A 13,534-nucleotide genomic window follows, 5' to 3' on the forward strand; every position below is an offset into this window, starting at 1 on the left:
TCCATGTCCAGCATGGAGCCCAACATGGGGCTTGAAGTCACGACCCTGAGATCAAGACCTGAGCTGAGATCAAGAGTCAGATGCCTTAACCGACTGAGCCACCCAGGCACCGAGACAACAGTTCTCTGGCACCTGTATTCCCCAGGTGACGCTGTCAGCTCAGGACCAGCGTGGCAAGTGTCCTACGCTACCACCCTGAGATGTGGGGGATGAAGAGCAAGAATAATTGGACAACCGAGGGGATAAGAGTGACAATTTGCATTTAAGTCTGAGGAAGGCTGGGAGGCAGGCTCCGCCCATGACCAGCTTACACTTCTAGAGCAGTGCTGTCCAACAGAAATAGAATGAGAGCCCTGAATGGAATTTAAAATTTTCTGGACGATAGTTTCTAAATTTTCTAGATATTTCTAGTTTCCTAAAATCTTCTAGATAGAAATTTTTTAATTTCTAAATTAAAATTCTAAATTTTAAATTACCCTAAAAAGAAGAAAAGAAACAGGGGGAATTAATTTTCACAATATATTTTACTTAACCCAATATATCCAAACATTATCATCTGAACAGGTAATCAATATAAACATTATTGAGCTATTCTGCATTCTTTTTTTCTCATTCAATCTTTAAAATCCTGCATGCATTTTACCCTTAAAGCACATCTGATTTCAGATTAGCCAATTTCAAGTGCTCACAGCCATGTGTGTTGAATAGTACAAGGAAAACATGTCCATCATTGCAGAGAGTTCTATTGGACAGCAGTCTAGACCATGGTTTGGCAGCCTTTCAAAGTGGCAGGAAAATGTTTCAGTGCTTTTTCTTCTGACATGAAGGGGGTGGTGATCCACATTCTTGTATTTTTCTAGAAAACACAGTTTCATTCATCAGGGAAGAGGGTGCTGACATTTCTAGCACCCCCAAAGATTCCCTTGTGACTCCTCCCTGTCAATACCAGAACTGTCAGTCCCAGAACTGACCACTATTCTGATTTTTATCACTTCTGGACTTCTTGTGAATAGAATCATATTACATACCACTCAACTCAATGTCTGTGAGATTTTGTTTTATGGGTCTGATAACATTCAGTGGATTTCCAGTGGGACCTGAACCCCCCCCCCCAACCCAATGTAGGCTGATAAAAGCCCTATCTGCTGCAGTACCCATCTCCTTCCTCTTGTTCAGCAAGGCACTGGTGAAGGTCCGTCCATAAGGAAACAGAAAAGTACATTTCTCTTGTTCAGCAAGGCACTGATGAAGGTCCGCCCATAAGGAAACAGAAAAGTAAATTTCTGGCCCAAGGTGGCCTGAGAAGTCAAGGGTTTGCAATCGAGCAAAACAGATGGGATCGAGGACTCTGGTCATCATATCCCCCTTAGCAACAGCCAGTGACCTGTGATGGACGCAGAGACTCAGGGACAAGAAGGCGGTACTGGGCCTGAGGGGACTTTTTCTGGCTTCAAATTTCTAGGTAATGGCCAGTGAGGCTATGCTTGCTTCCAGCTGTCCCACCTCAGTACCTGCCATCAACCCCCATCTCCCTGTTCTTACTGCTTCTGGATTTACTTTTCTGGGTCTGGGGCCTGAAACACCCAAGAAACCAAGGAACCAGCATTCCTCCCCCTTGTCCCCCACTGATTTGTGGTATTTGGGGGAGCCACGTCTCTCCTTTGAGCCACAGACCAGGAATATGGGGGATGAAAGCTGTGTTAGGGACCAAGCCACCTGATGGGCTCTCAGATGGAAATGACCCTCAGAAGATCTGGACATTGTTTCCTCCTCCCTCTCATGGCTGCGGAGCCTCAGAGGGCTTACCTGTGGCTTCCTGTCCCTCTCCTCCGGGGACGGGTCTGTTTCTCTGTATACGACAGCTTTGGTTACCAGCATGTCAGGATGCTGCAGTTTGGCCTCCTTGATGGCCAATGCCAGGGCCTGGGAGGAAAGAGCAACAAAGTGAGGAACCATAGGATATCGAATACGAGACAGACCATGAAGACCAACAAGCCCCTTAGTGTACAGTCATGGAAATGGAGGCTCAGGGAGGGCAGTGGTTGAATAGTTAGAGACCAGAGCTCAGGTCTTCTGGCTTCTTCTGGCCCTCATTCTACACCCATTCCTTTAGGGCTTCTTGTCTGAATAGGGTCAGCCCGAAGTGGACATCATCTCTGCCCACAAGGGCAGCTGCCCGTGGGTAATCCAATATGGGAGGGACTGGGCACTGGGCAGAGCCACCGGGAACAATGTCCCCCGTCCCCATACCTGGTCTTGATCAACATCTTCATCCCCAGTGATGATGATTCGCTTCTCGATCCTCGTCTCAGAAAACCCCCCTTTCACAGTCTGCAGAGAGGGAGAGGGTGGCAAGGTCAGCCCTGGGGCCTGCTGGGCATGACAGGAGGCCCATCCAAGGCATCCCTCAAGGGCAAGGCTGGAACCAGCAGTCACCTTCTCTCCTGGCTCCCTCTTCTGGTTTTGGGACTTTAGGCTGCATGTCTTGCCCCCTGCCACCATACTCCCCTAACTACCAAACCGCCCTCTCTAGGTCTTCCAAGCCCAGCTCAAGTGCCGTCTCCCTGACCCTGGCTGGTGACCCTGCCACCCTCCCACCTTGGTACTCCCTGAGCACCAAGTCTGTATCTCTCTTGTGGTTCTGGGGCTCTCTACCTTGGGGTGACCTTGTGTGTGTGACCTGGTCTTGAGGGCAGGGTCTGTATTTTGTTCAATTCTGTGTCCCCTCCTCCCCCACTCCCCTGTCCAATCTGACCAGGGCAGGTGCTAAATGCAGACTGGTTGAATGAACACATGAATGAAATGTGAATGGTGACAAGGTTCTATCTTGAATGACTTCGAACAGTACTCCAAGAGAAAACTGTGTGGGTGATACTTACAACCTCCACTGTTTCCTGAAAGGGCGGGGTTTGGGTGCAAGTTTTGAAGTAGAAGATGGGGAAGGACAAAATTGCCTGGCATATTAAAGAGGGTGGTAGTGGAGGGAAATCCCAGCAAGAGCCAGGAGCAGACAGAAAGAAGGGGGCTCCCTAACTGGCAGGGCCAGGAGGAACTTGGGGAAGAAGAGTTTTCTGAGCAGTATGCAGTGGGGTAGGTGACGGAAAACCTTCCCACAAAACTTTCAGGGAAAGTCAACATCGCTCACAAATGCTCTCAGTGAGAGTGGATATTTTCTGGGGAACATGCAAAGGTGCTGAGTCCTTCCTGCACAGGAGCAAGCAGGGCCGGGACAGTGTGTGTGCAGGAGGGCCAGTGGGACCCACCAGACTTCTCCTTCGGATGACTCAGCAGAACCTCCACCTCAACCTGGCTCCCTGGCCTCTCTCCTCCAGGCCTCCATCTCTGGCCCGGGCCCCCTCCTGCCTTCCTCCCGGCTACTTGGGCACGGATATGCTGGCCTGCCTGTCTTCAGCCTCAGCTCGGTGGCTGAGTCACAGCTGACACATGGGGAATGACTCCCTCCTGTGGCCCTTGCCTCTTCCTTTCCCCATTGCAACTCATACCCTGGTCCAGGTTCCCCATCCCTAGTCTCTCCATGCCTCTCTCTCTTCTCTCCCCTGTCTACCTATACATCCTGCTGGATCTAATCTCCTCCCCTTAAACCCCTTTGCCCTGGGTCACTCCCCAGTTAAAAAACCTTGACAGTGTTCCAATGGCTCTTAGCCTCAGACCCTTCACAGTCACATTTGTCCTGGGATTTGTCTCATTTGTCTCCATTGTGCTTCACCTGCTTCGAGTCCCCCCCCCCAGTTCCTCACAGTGATGCCCCCTACGTGCTACTACTCCCTGATAGAGACCACTTCCGCTGTTCCCACAGTCGTGCACCACTTGCACCCTAGCAAGAGGCTGGTGTACGGCTAATGCTCACTAACATCTGCTCAGTGAACAAATAAGCAAATGCGCAGTCTCTGCTCCCATTTTCTGCACTGTTTAGAATGTCTGCATCTGTCTTCTCCTCCCTCACAAGTCCTACCTGGCCTTCTAAGACCCTGCACAAACCCTACTCTTTCCAGAAGACCCCTCTTCACTCTTTGAGGCTTCCTTAACGTCGCCTCTTCTAAATCCTGCCAGCACTTAAGTTCTATAAGGTGCAAATGCCATGGCTCAGAATTACTTCCAATGAGATAGTCTTGCCCCCCAACCCAGCCTGGCTGTCGATGTTGAAGGGCAGGGTCTGTGCCTAGGACAACCCATAGTACAGAACAAAGCACAGAGCATTCCAGAAACTAGGAACGCTACAGGTCTTCTCTGTCCACATTACAAGGCACAGCGATGGCAATGACCTTCCCCAGCCCCACAGCCAGGCTGGGGGCATATGGCACCCTGCTGCTACTCACTTTGGTAACATGGGTGGTGGTGGAGGTGGAGAGGGTTTCCGCGGTGGCGCCGTAGGTGCTGGTGAGGACATCTTTCCCGATGATCTGCAGAATATAACCACCCCCCACCCCAGGGTTCAGGTAAGGATACTGGGCTCTGCAGGGTGGGGGTGGGGGGAGTGAATCAAGGGGGCCCCCACAAAGGTGAAGTTTGGAAGCCAAGATGCTTCAAACCACTGACTTTAAGAATTCAGGAACACTGGAATCTTTAGAATGCTAGATCCATGAAACTCGCAACCACTGAATCTCAGATTCCTAGAACCTGAGATTCCTGAGGCCCAGAATCCTAACAAGACCCCAGAATTCAAGAATCCTGGTATCTTAAAAGAATGAACGGGGGATCCAGGCTGGAGACAGAGCCCTCCCAAGCTCCCACCCTGTCACAGCCAGGAACACGAAGTCTCAGGGGCTAGACAATGAGAAGGACAAACTTGAGAATGCAGGAGATGCGAGAGACCTCACGGTGACAGACTCAGTCACTGGCAGCCACATCCAGAGTGCAAGCCTCTGCGCTCCTAGTCCCTCTTTCCCCTGGCCAGTAAGGAGAGCAGATGCAAAAGAGCTGTCACATCACAGGCGCCACCAAGGAGAGGGGCTGCTTCACCCTCACACTGCAGTGCCCTCTGGTGTGCATATGTGGGGGAGGGGGGTGTGTGGAGGCAACAGATGAGACTCCGGTGGGTACAAGGGAGCCCTGTGGGCACCTGAAAAGGAGCCAGTTTCCTGGCGCTGTACTTAAGAGGGCAGCCTACTGGGCTCTATGCTGTACTTGCTGTGGGCCACCTGGGGACCTGTGTCCACATTCTCAGCACAGAGTACCCTAGCCTGAGCTGGCCCTACCCACTTACCGGAGAAAGAGAACGGATTTCCGTGGCCACCGTCTGTGGGCCTGGGATCATGGCAGCTGCCCCCTTCCCGGACTTGAGACTGTTCTCCTGGGGGAAACAATAGTGCTCAGATGGCCAGATCTCACGTGGGCGGGCCCCCAGGATGGCCAGAGTATGTAGCCATGTAGCTCTCATGGCCACGAGGTTGAGGAATGACTTTTGTCATGCATTCGCATGCTCACACATGGGCCTGCTCTCACACTTACTCTCTTACTCACTCACACACTTAAGACACTTGCTCACTCATTCAACATTAAGAGTGCCTGGGGTAAGGGACATTGGTGAACAAGACACGGCATTGCTCTCGGGAAGCACTGACAAAGGAGCAGAGACATTCAGGTTTCTGTCCTGGCCCTGCCATGTTCCAGCCACATGGGCTGGGGCAGAGCCACTTCCGTTCTATGGGCCTCATGGATTTACCTATAAAATGGGAGTCCTGCAATGTAGGTTCATCAATGGTAACAAATGTCTCACTTTGGTAGGGAATGTTGATAATGGGGGAGACTATGCATGTGTGAGGGCAAGGGGTATATGGGAAACCTACATGTTCTTATACATGGGGCATGCGGGTACCTTCCTCTCAACTTTGCTATAAAACTGTTCTAATACATAAGCTGCTCTTGAAACTGCTCTGAAAATATGAAGTCATAAAGTTATTTTTTAAAAAAGACATCCCTGCCCAACTCTCACAGAGACATTATGAGGCTAGCAGAGGAGAAAGAGCTTTGCAAATGCCAGTTTTAGGATAAACATAGGAATACAGGCTGGCTCCTAACAACATAATGATAACCAATATTTGCTGAGTACTTGTATGTGCTGGGTATTATGCTAAGGACGCACTATCTCATTTAATCCTCAGAACAACCACAGGAAATTATTTTAATATTCCCGTTTCACAGTTGAGAAATTAGAAGGCCAGAGAATGTCAAGAGGCTTGTTCAAGTCCACCAGCAAGTTAGTGACGGAGCCCGGATTTAGACCCATGTTTGTCAGTCTCCAAGTCCAACATGCTCCTTCGGTAACACTACTCTGCCCTCGGAACTGTTACCCTGGAGCAGCTCTTCTGGTCCTGTGGTGGATTCTAACTGCTAGATACTCCTGGATTGGCTGGATGTACTGCCCCACATCTGGCAGCGGGTCCGGCCGCCTGCCTTCACCTCCCACTTTCTATGCCATCTCGGGCTCAGTCCTCTCCATCCCGCAGCCCAGAGCTGTGTCTGTTCTGCAGCTGCCGAGCAGGCTGAACCTTTGTCCTTGTCTGTGCATGGTACTAGATCTGGATCTCTGCCTGCCAGGGGACAGGTGAGGACAGAAGCCATCTGCCTTTGCCCTGCCTACCCCCCCCCCATGCCTGCCTCCAGCTGAGACAGTGACCTGGTTACCTGGCACGCCACCAATGAGCAACCTTTTCAGATGGATTCCCAGAACGTGGCCCAGCAGCAAGCCTTTAAAAGGGCAGCCTTGCCAACAGACATGAAAAGATGCTCAGCCTCACTAATCATCAAATGCAAATCAAAACCACAATGAGATATCACCTTCCACCTGTCAGAAAGGCTAGCATCAAATAGACAAGAAATAACAAGTGTTGGCAAGAATGTGGAGAAAAGGAAACCCTCGTGCACTATTGGTGGGAACGTAAGTTGGTTCAGGCACTGTGGAAAAGAGTGTGGAAGTTCCTCAAAAAAATTAAAAATAGAAATACCATATGATCCAGTAATTCCACCACTGGCTATTTACCCAAAGAAGACAAAAACATTAAATGAAAAGACATATGCACCCCTATGTTTACAGCAGTATTATTTACAATAGCCAAGCTATGGAAGCAGCCCAAGTCCATCGATAGATGAATGGATAAGGAAGATGTGGTGTGTGTGTGTATGTCTGTATATAATGAAATGTTACTTTGCCATAAAAAAAATGAGATCTTACAATTTGCAACAACATAGATGCACCTAGTGGGTATAATGCTAAATGAAATAAGTCAGACAAATACAATATGATTTCACTTCTGTGTGGAATCTAAAAAACAAAACAAGCAAACCAGAGAAAAAAGCAGAAACATATCCACAAATACAGATAACTGGCAGTTGGAGGGGTGGGGGTGGAGGATGGGCAACCAGGGGTGAAGGGGAGTGGGAGATACAGGCTTCCAGTTACAGAGTGAAGAGTTCGGGGGGATAAAAGCATAGAGAATATAGTCAGCAGTATTGTAATAGTGCTGCACAGTGACAGATGGTAGCTACGCTTATGGTGAGCATAACATAACGTATGGACTTGTCAAATCACTATGTTGCACACCTGAAACCATTGTAACATTGTGTGTCAACTATACTTCAATTAAAAAAAAAGGGGTGGGGGCAGCCTTCTGGGTTCAATGCTTCCTTTCCATCAGCTTAGGAAACAGTCACTAGCCCCTTTGAATCCTACCGTCACTCCGGGAAATTCTCCCCTAAAGCCTCTTCTTTGCCCACTGCTCCCTCTTTCCCAGACAAGGCTTCACCTCCACTGACACACTGAAAATAGAGGCCACTCACTAATGGGGACACAGGTCATTCAAAACAAGGCACCATCTGTTCTATCTCTCCTTTATCTTCAGCCAGTGTTTTCTCCTGCCTCAAAGAGGTGCGGCTCCTTTCTCTCCCTGGCCAGGGCAATGCCACCATCTTGGTTCTGGACCCTTCCTCCCTCAGACTGAGGGTTCTCCTCCTCACCACCCTGTCTGCACTGCCTCAGCCACTCAAGGCCTTCTCACAAGGCCACTGTCTCATATCTCTTTATCTATAGCCCAGATCTTTCTTGAAACTTAGACCTTTAAAATCAATTGTTTCCTAGACATTTTCCCCTGGAAATGTCCCACAGGTTCCTAGCACTCATCAGATCCAACCTCAAATTCACTGCCTCCCCGCCCCTGACACACGCCTACCACTAAAGAGCAATCCCCTCGAGTGCTCTCTGTTTACATCAGTGCTTCTCAGACTTGAGGGGTGTCACAGACTTCTGGGCCCTGCCCCAAGGTTTCTGAGTCAATAGGTCTGGGGTGGGGCCCAAAGATTTGCCTTTCTAAAGGTTCCCAGGACTGCACTTCAAGAATGGCTAGGTTAGGGGTGCCTGGGTGGCTCAGTCGGTTAAGCATCTGACTTTGGCTCAGGTTCACAAGTTCGAGCCCTGTGTCAGGCTCTGCACTGACAGCTTGGAGCCTGGAGCCTACTTCAGATTCTGTCTCTATCTCCCTGTCCCACCCCCACTTGTGCTCTCTTTCTCTCAAAAATAAATAAACATTAAAGAAGAAAAGAAGAAGAAGAAGAAGAGGAGGAGGAGGAGGAGGAGGAGGAGGAGTGGCTAGGTTAGGGACACCTGGGTGGCTCAGTCAGTTAAGCATCTAACTATTGGTTTTGGCTCAGGTCATGAACTCACAGTTTGTGAGTTCAAGCCCTACATCAGGCCCCATGCTGACAGTGTGGAGCCTGCTTAGGATTCTCTCTCTCTCCCTCTCTTTCTGCCCCTCCCATGCTTGTGCATGCTCTCTCTCAAAATAAATAAATAAACAGTGGGGGAAGGGGGAGGAATGTCTGGGTTAGTGTGCAAAGTCACCAGCCCACTTTCCCTCTGTTAACTGAACATTCTGTCAATGACCAAATCCTGCGTTTTCCTCTCTCCAGTTATCCCTTAACCCCGCTCCCCTTCTTTACACCCACCTCCTCGCACACGGGCCCTGCCCCAGTCCCCAGACTAGCTCTCTGCCTTCTCTTTTGGTTTCTCCCAATGTCTGGTCTCCCAATGTGGTCTCGGGATGCTGTCTGTCTCCCTCAGTGCTAGATTCACAGCGCCTGGCACAGTGCATCACATAGTGTGGGTGTTCAACAAATATTTGCCAAAGGAAGGATGGAAGGAGAAAGGGAGGACATCAGGGAATTTTCCCTCTTGTGATGTTCCACACGGTTGCTAGAGTAATCTTTCTAAAACACAGAGAAACACATACTTGATGACATCATGCCCCTACTTCAAAAGTTGGGAGTGATGCCCCACTATCTCCAGGATAAAGTGTGAACCTCCTATATGACATTTGAGGCCCTTCAAGCCCTGGCCCAGCCTACCTTTCCAGATCTTTCCCCTCCCTACCCCACTCCTCTTCCACACACCTGACATCTTGCTTTACGGACCACCTGCCTTTCCCCAAATGTGACGTTCCTTCCCATCCTTGTTTTTGCACCTGCTATACTCCCACTGCCTAGAATGCCTTCTGCTGGGGCTGACCCTTCACTTATCCTTTAAGTATAGCTCAAATGTCAATGCCTAGGTAAAGCCTTCTCACTCTTCCTGGTAGGGGTATCACCCCATACCTATCCTCCCTGAGCCCCCCCCACCCCTGCCCCGCCCCAGGAAAGCATTATTGCACTGTTCCATGAAGGCAGGAGAAAATAACAGCAGTTCACATTTACAGACCCCTTCCCAGGTGCCAGGCAAGCCTCTGCACAGATTACCTTGGTCCATCCTCAGGTCAACCCTTTGAGGGATGTACTATTATTGCCCCCATCACCCCATTTTATAGAAGTGGAAACTGAGGCTTGGAGAGGCTCAGATAACTTGCTCAGGGTCATCCTGCCAGGAAGTGGGAGAGCTGGGCCTTGTTCACCACTGTGTGCCCAGGACCTAAACAATTATATGTACCTGTGATCATTATTTGAACAAATGACTTCTAGCAGGTAGCATATTTTCTTCATCTCTGTATTCTGTACCAGGCAGACAATAGAGAATAATAAATGTTTTTGGAACAAATAAATGGATGGATGGGTGGGTGGGTGGGTAAATGAACAATGTAGCTCCCTACTCACTATGGTATGAACTTAAATTTAGCCCTATAAGCATCCTGATACCACATGGAGAGGACTAAGGGAGAAGAGGAACTGAGTGACCAGGAAAGAGGGTGCGCACTGGTAACTGGTTGGGATTTATTTGTCTTTGCTCAAAACCTACCTGCTGGGTAGTCTAAAGGCAATTCTCTTCCTATGTGTATATCAGGGTTTCAGCAAGAGAAAGCATTTGAAAACAACTTTCCACTGACTCAAGACAGATCCAGCCCAGACATTAGCATCAGCCCCAGCCCCAGCCCTGGCCCCAGCAGCCACGGTTCACAATGGTCAGAATGAGGGTGCAGAGTGGGTGATGTGTATAGTGAGGCTTCTGGGGTCAGAATGCCTGAGTTTGACCTGGTTCTACCACTTACTGGGTGTGTGACTTTAGGAAGTCACTTAACCTCTCTGTACTTCAGATTCCTCATCTGTAAAAGGTGGAGAAAATAGAGAATCCCCTTTAGTTTTTGTGAGGACTCAGTGAGATCACCCATTCATGGTTCTTGGCACTTTGCATGGGAACACAGCCTGGGTGCCTAATGCTATCTGGTCTGTGTCACCATTAAAGGATCTGACGTTACCAGACTCTCTTAAGAACCTGTGAACAAGGCAGAATGGGAACTATTCCCACTTTACAGATGAAGACACCTGAGGCCAAGGACCTTCCTTCACATGTCAGACCACAAATAGGTAGCAGAACCAGAGTCCTGAGCTTCCAACCTACGTTCACTGCATGCCACCTACTGACCAAGGTAAGGAAGTGGCCTGAGACATGAGAAAATGCACAGCTGCCAGGAGCTAGCTGCCAGGGATCTTCATGTATTGCCAATAATCAAATAACCAAATGGTACCATCCTCCCTTTACCCTTGCTGTGGCTGAGATGGTCCAGATAACTGACACTCAGGGATTCCACCTCCCGCATTATTCAATTTGGAAAACTGGATGTCCTGTGGTAACAATGGTCCCAGATTCTACATCCCATGCCTGTTGCAGTGAGGGCAGATGAGGACTTCCCCAGATGGCCAAGGCTGTGATATTGTTACCTGGCTGTTTTAGTGCAAGGGGGCTGGTCAGAGAGGGAAATCTCTCAGGTCCTACTTACCATGGTGGTTGATATGGTCTCCGTGGTGATGGAGGGAGCAGTTGTTATGGACTCCTTTCCCCCTGGGGCAGTCCCATCAACCTGCTGGCCAGAAGAGTCATGAGAGATAGAGAGAGAGAGAGAGAGAGAGAGAGAGAGAGAGAGAGAGAGAGAGAGAGAAGCACACCAGATGCACCTGAAGCTTCTGTTACTTGGGTGGGTGGCATTCCCAGTTACAGAGTGATGGGCTGTGTGAGTGAACATGCACTGGTGGGGAGGGGAATCTGTCTACACAGGGAGTGAATCACAGGTGGGAGGGGGATGCTCACAAGTCCTCCTGATCATTTGAACCATCTTATTTGACAAAGGACAACAAATCAGATAGCCTGACAAGTCTACGCAAATTTTAACACATGTGTTCTTTGATTCCATTGCTGGGAATTCATCCTTTGCATGTAAACTTTGAAAACTTTGCCAAGAAGTATGACAAAAAAGTTCACTGAAGCATTCACCATTAACTGCCAAGGACACAAACAGCCACAAGTCCACTGATGGGAGAATAAGTCAGGACTCACTCCCAAGTGCGACTGAGAAGAGCAAGGTGGGCCCACATATGGCAAATGAGGAGTGATCTCCAAGACAGTTATCAAGAAAAAAAGGTCAGGTGTAAAAGAGCATCCCTTTCGTGCAAAATTCTAAAATATCTAGAGATGTGAGTGTATAGGTTGGAATATGCATATTTTTTTCCTAGGAAGAATCACAAGACAAATTTCAATTTGTTCTATTTGAATTTCATAATGGAACACTTTGCTGGTTTTTTAAAATTTTCTTAACATTTATTCATTTTTGAGAGACAGCAAGACAGAGCACGAATGGGGGAATGGCAGAGAGAGAGGGAGACACAGGATCCGAAGCAGACTCCAGGCTCTGAGCTGTCAGCACAGAGCCCGATGCGGGGCTTGAACCCACGAACCGTGAGATCATGACCTGAGCCGAAGTCGGATGCTCAACCGACTGAGCCACCCAGGCACCCCATGCTGTTGTTTTGATGTCAGTGAGAATTACTGGGCTGTTGAATTGGGGGCCTTTTTTAGTTTTCTTTATATTTCTCTATACGAAAGCAAAATAAAACATGTGTTACTGAAACAAAATAGGACAGAGAGGGAGCACATTGCCTGCAATCACACAGCTCGTCAGAACTTGAGCGTCTTGACCATTGCACTAGCTACCATGTAGACCATCATGCAAGTGATAAAAAGTGGGGGGGGGGTGTATTCTGGAAATGACAGAGTTGCCCACATTGTGTTGGTTTACACCTTACTTTAGTTCTTAAAACACAGACTAGTCTCCTCTCCCTGCACTGTAGCCCCTCTGACCACAAGGAACCTAGAGGGTATCAGACCTACAATCTCAAGGTTTAAAGTTTAAAAACCACAAAAGAAACTTAGGAAATGTACCATGCACCTGTACACCTGCAGTTCACCTGTGTCTATTTAGGACCACTTTCTCCAGGGGACCAAGTACATTTCATCTTGCTAAGACAAATGATTTTCTATCTTTTTCTCACTTTGTTCACATTGCCAATCTGATATGGAATCCGCATACGTCAAAAAATGACCCAATGTGAGCCATCCTAACAAAAGCTGGATTGAGATGTCTCCCTCTTCTCTCCCAGGGATACGTCAAGAAACCTCTCGAACCCCTTCAAACAATCTGAAAGCCACAGTCTAGTCCACTAGCCACTAGCCCTTACGGCACTCCCAGAAAGACAAGGGAGACATGCTCATTCCCATTTGAGAGATGGGAAATTGAGGCTTTTAAGAGGCGTGGTCTGCCCAGGACAGAAAATCATTCCACTACCCACTTCTAGAGCTCAGGGAGGACAATGAAGCTTAGAAGAGCATCGGGGTTAAAATGGGGGCTCTGGGAAAACAGTGTGGCAAGGGTTGGCCAAGGGGCTTGGCCTTGGTGGGGACCCCACCCTTAAATGTCCAATGCTTACGATCAGGGTGCAATGAAAGGCACGGGTTACCTGGGTGCTGTCCACAGTGGTGACTCTGGTCTGCAGTACAGCCTCTGGCTCAATCTTCTTTCTGATGGCCAGGCTGCTGACAGTCATGGTTTCTGTTTTCACAGGCTGTAAGGAGATGAGAGAGAACACTCCATAACCCAAGCCCCTGCATGGCTCCTGCTCACAGCCAAATGCAGTGTAGCCCCCATCCCTGCAGCCAGCCAAGTCTCTGGAAGGGCACGCAGGTCAGGGCAAAGAGGCACGGTGAGATGTCATAGACGAATAGCCAAGGGGAGAGCCAGAACTATCAGCAGTACCCAGACAGGCC

The 13,534-nt window shown here is 49.0% G+C and overlaps 1 protein-coding gene across 1 annotated transcript in view; it reads right to left on the bottom strand.

Annotated features, from left to right (window-relative positions):
* The window catches only part of EPB41L1 (erythrocyte membrane protein band 4.1 like 1), a 58,997-nt gene that overhangs the window by 10,689 nt on the left and 34,774 nt on the right, over positions 1–13,534 (bottom strand). The window contains exons 13-18 of the mRNA XM_047068903.1: positions 13,228–13,332; positions 11,217–11,297; positions 5,225–5,311; positions 4,338–4,421; positions 2,251–2,331; positions 1,807–1,923 (exon numbers count right to left, since the gene is read on the bottom strand). Of these exons, the coding sequence (XP_046924859.1) occupies positions 1,807–1,923; positions 2,251–2,331; positions 4,338–4,421; positions 5,225–5,311; positions 11,217–11,297; positions 13,228–13,332 (555 nt within the window). The remainder of the gene's footprint in view (positions 1–1,806; positions 1,924–2,250; positions 2,332–4,337; positions 4,422–5,224; positions 5,312–11,216; positions 11,298–13,227; positions 13,333–13,534) is intronic.

This window comes from Lynx rufus, unplaced genomic scaffold, assembly GCF_022079265.1.
Source record: "Lynx rufus isolate CCGP_SWC_20201006 ecotype Redwood Valley unplaced genomic scaffold, mLynRuf1.p SCAF_8, whole genome shotgun sequence".
NCBI lineage: Eukaryota > Metazoa > Chordata > Mammalia > Carnivora > Felidae > Lynx > Lynx rufus.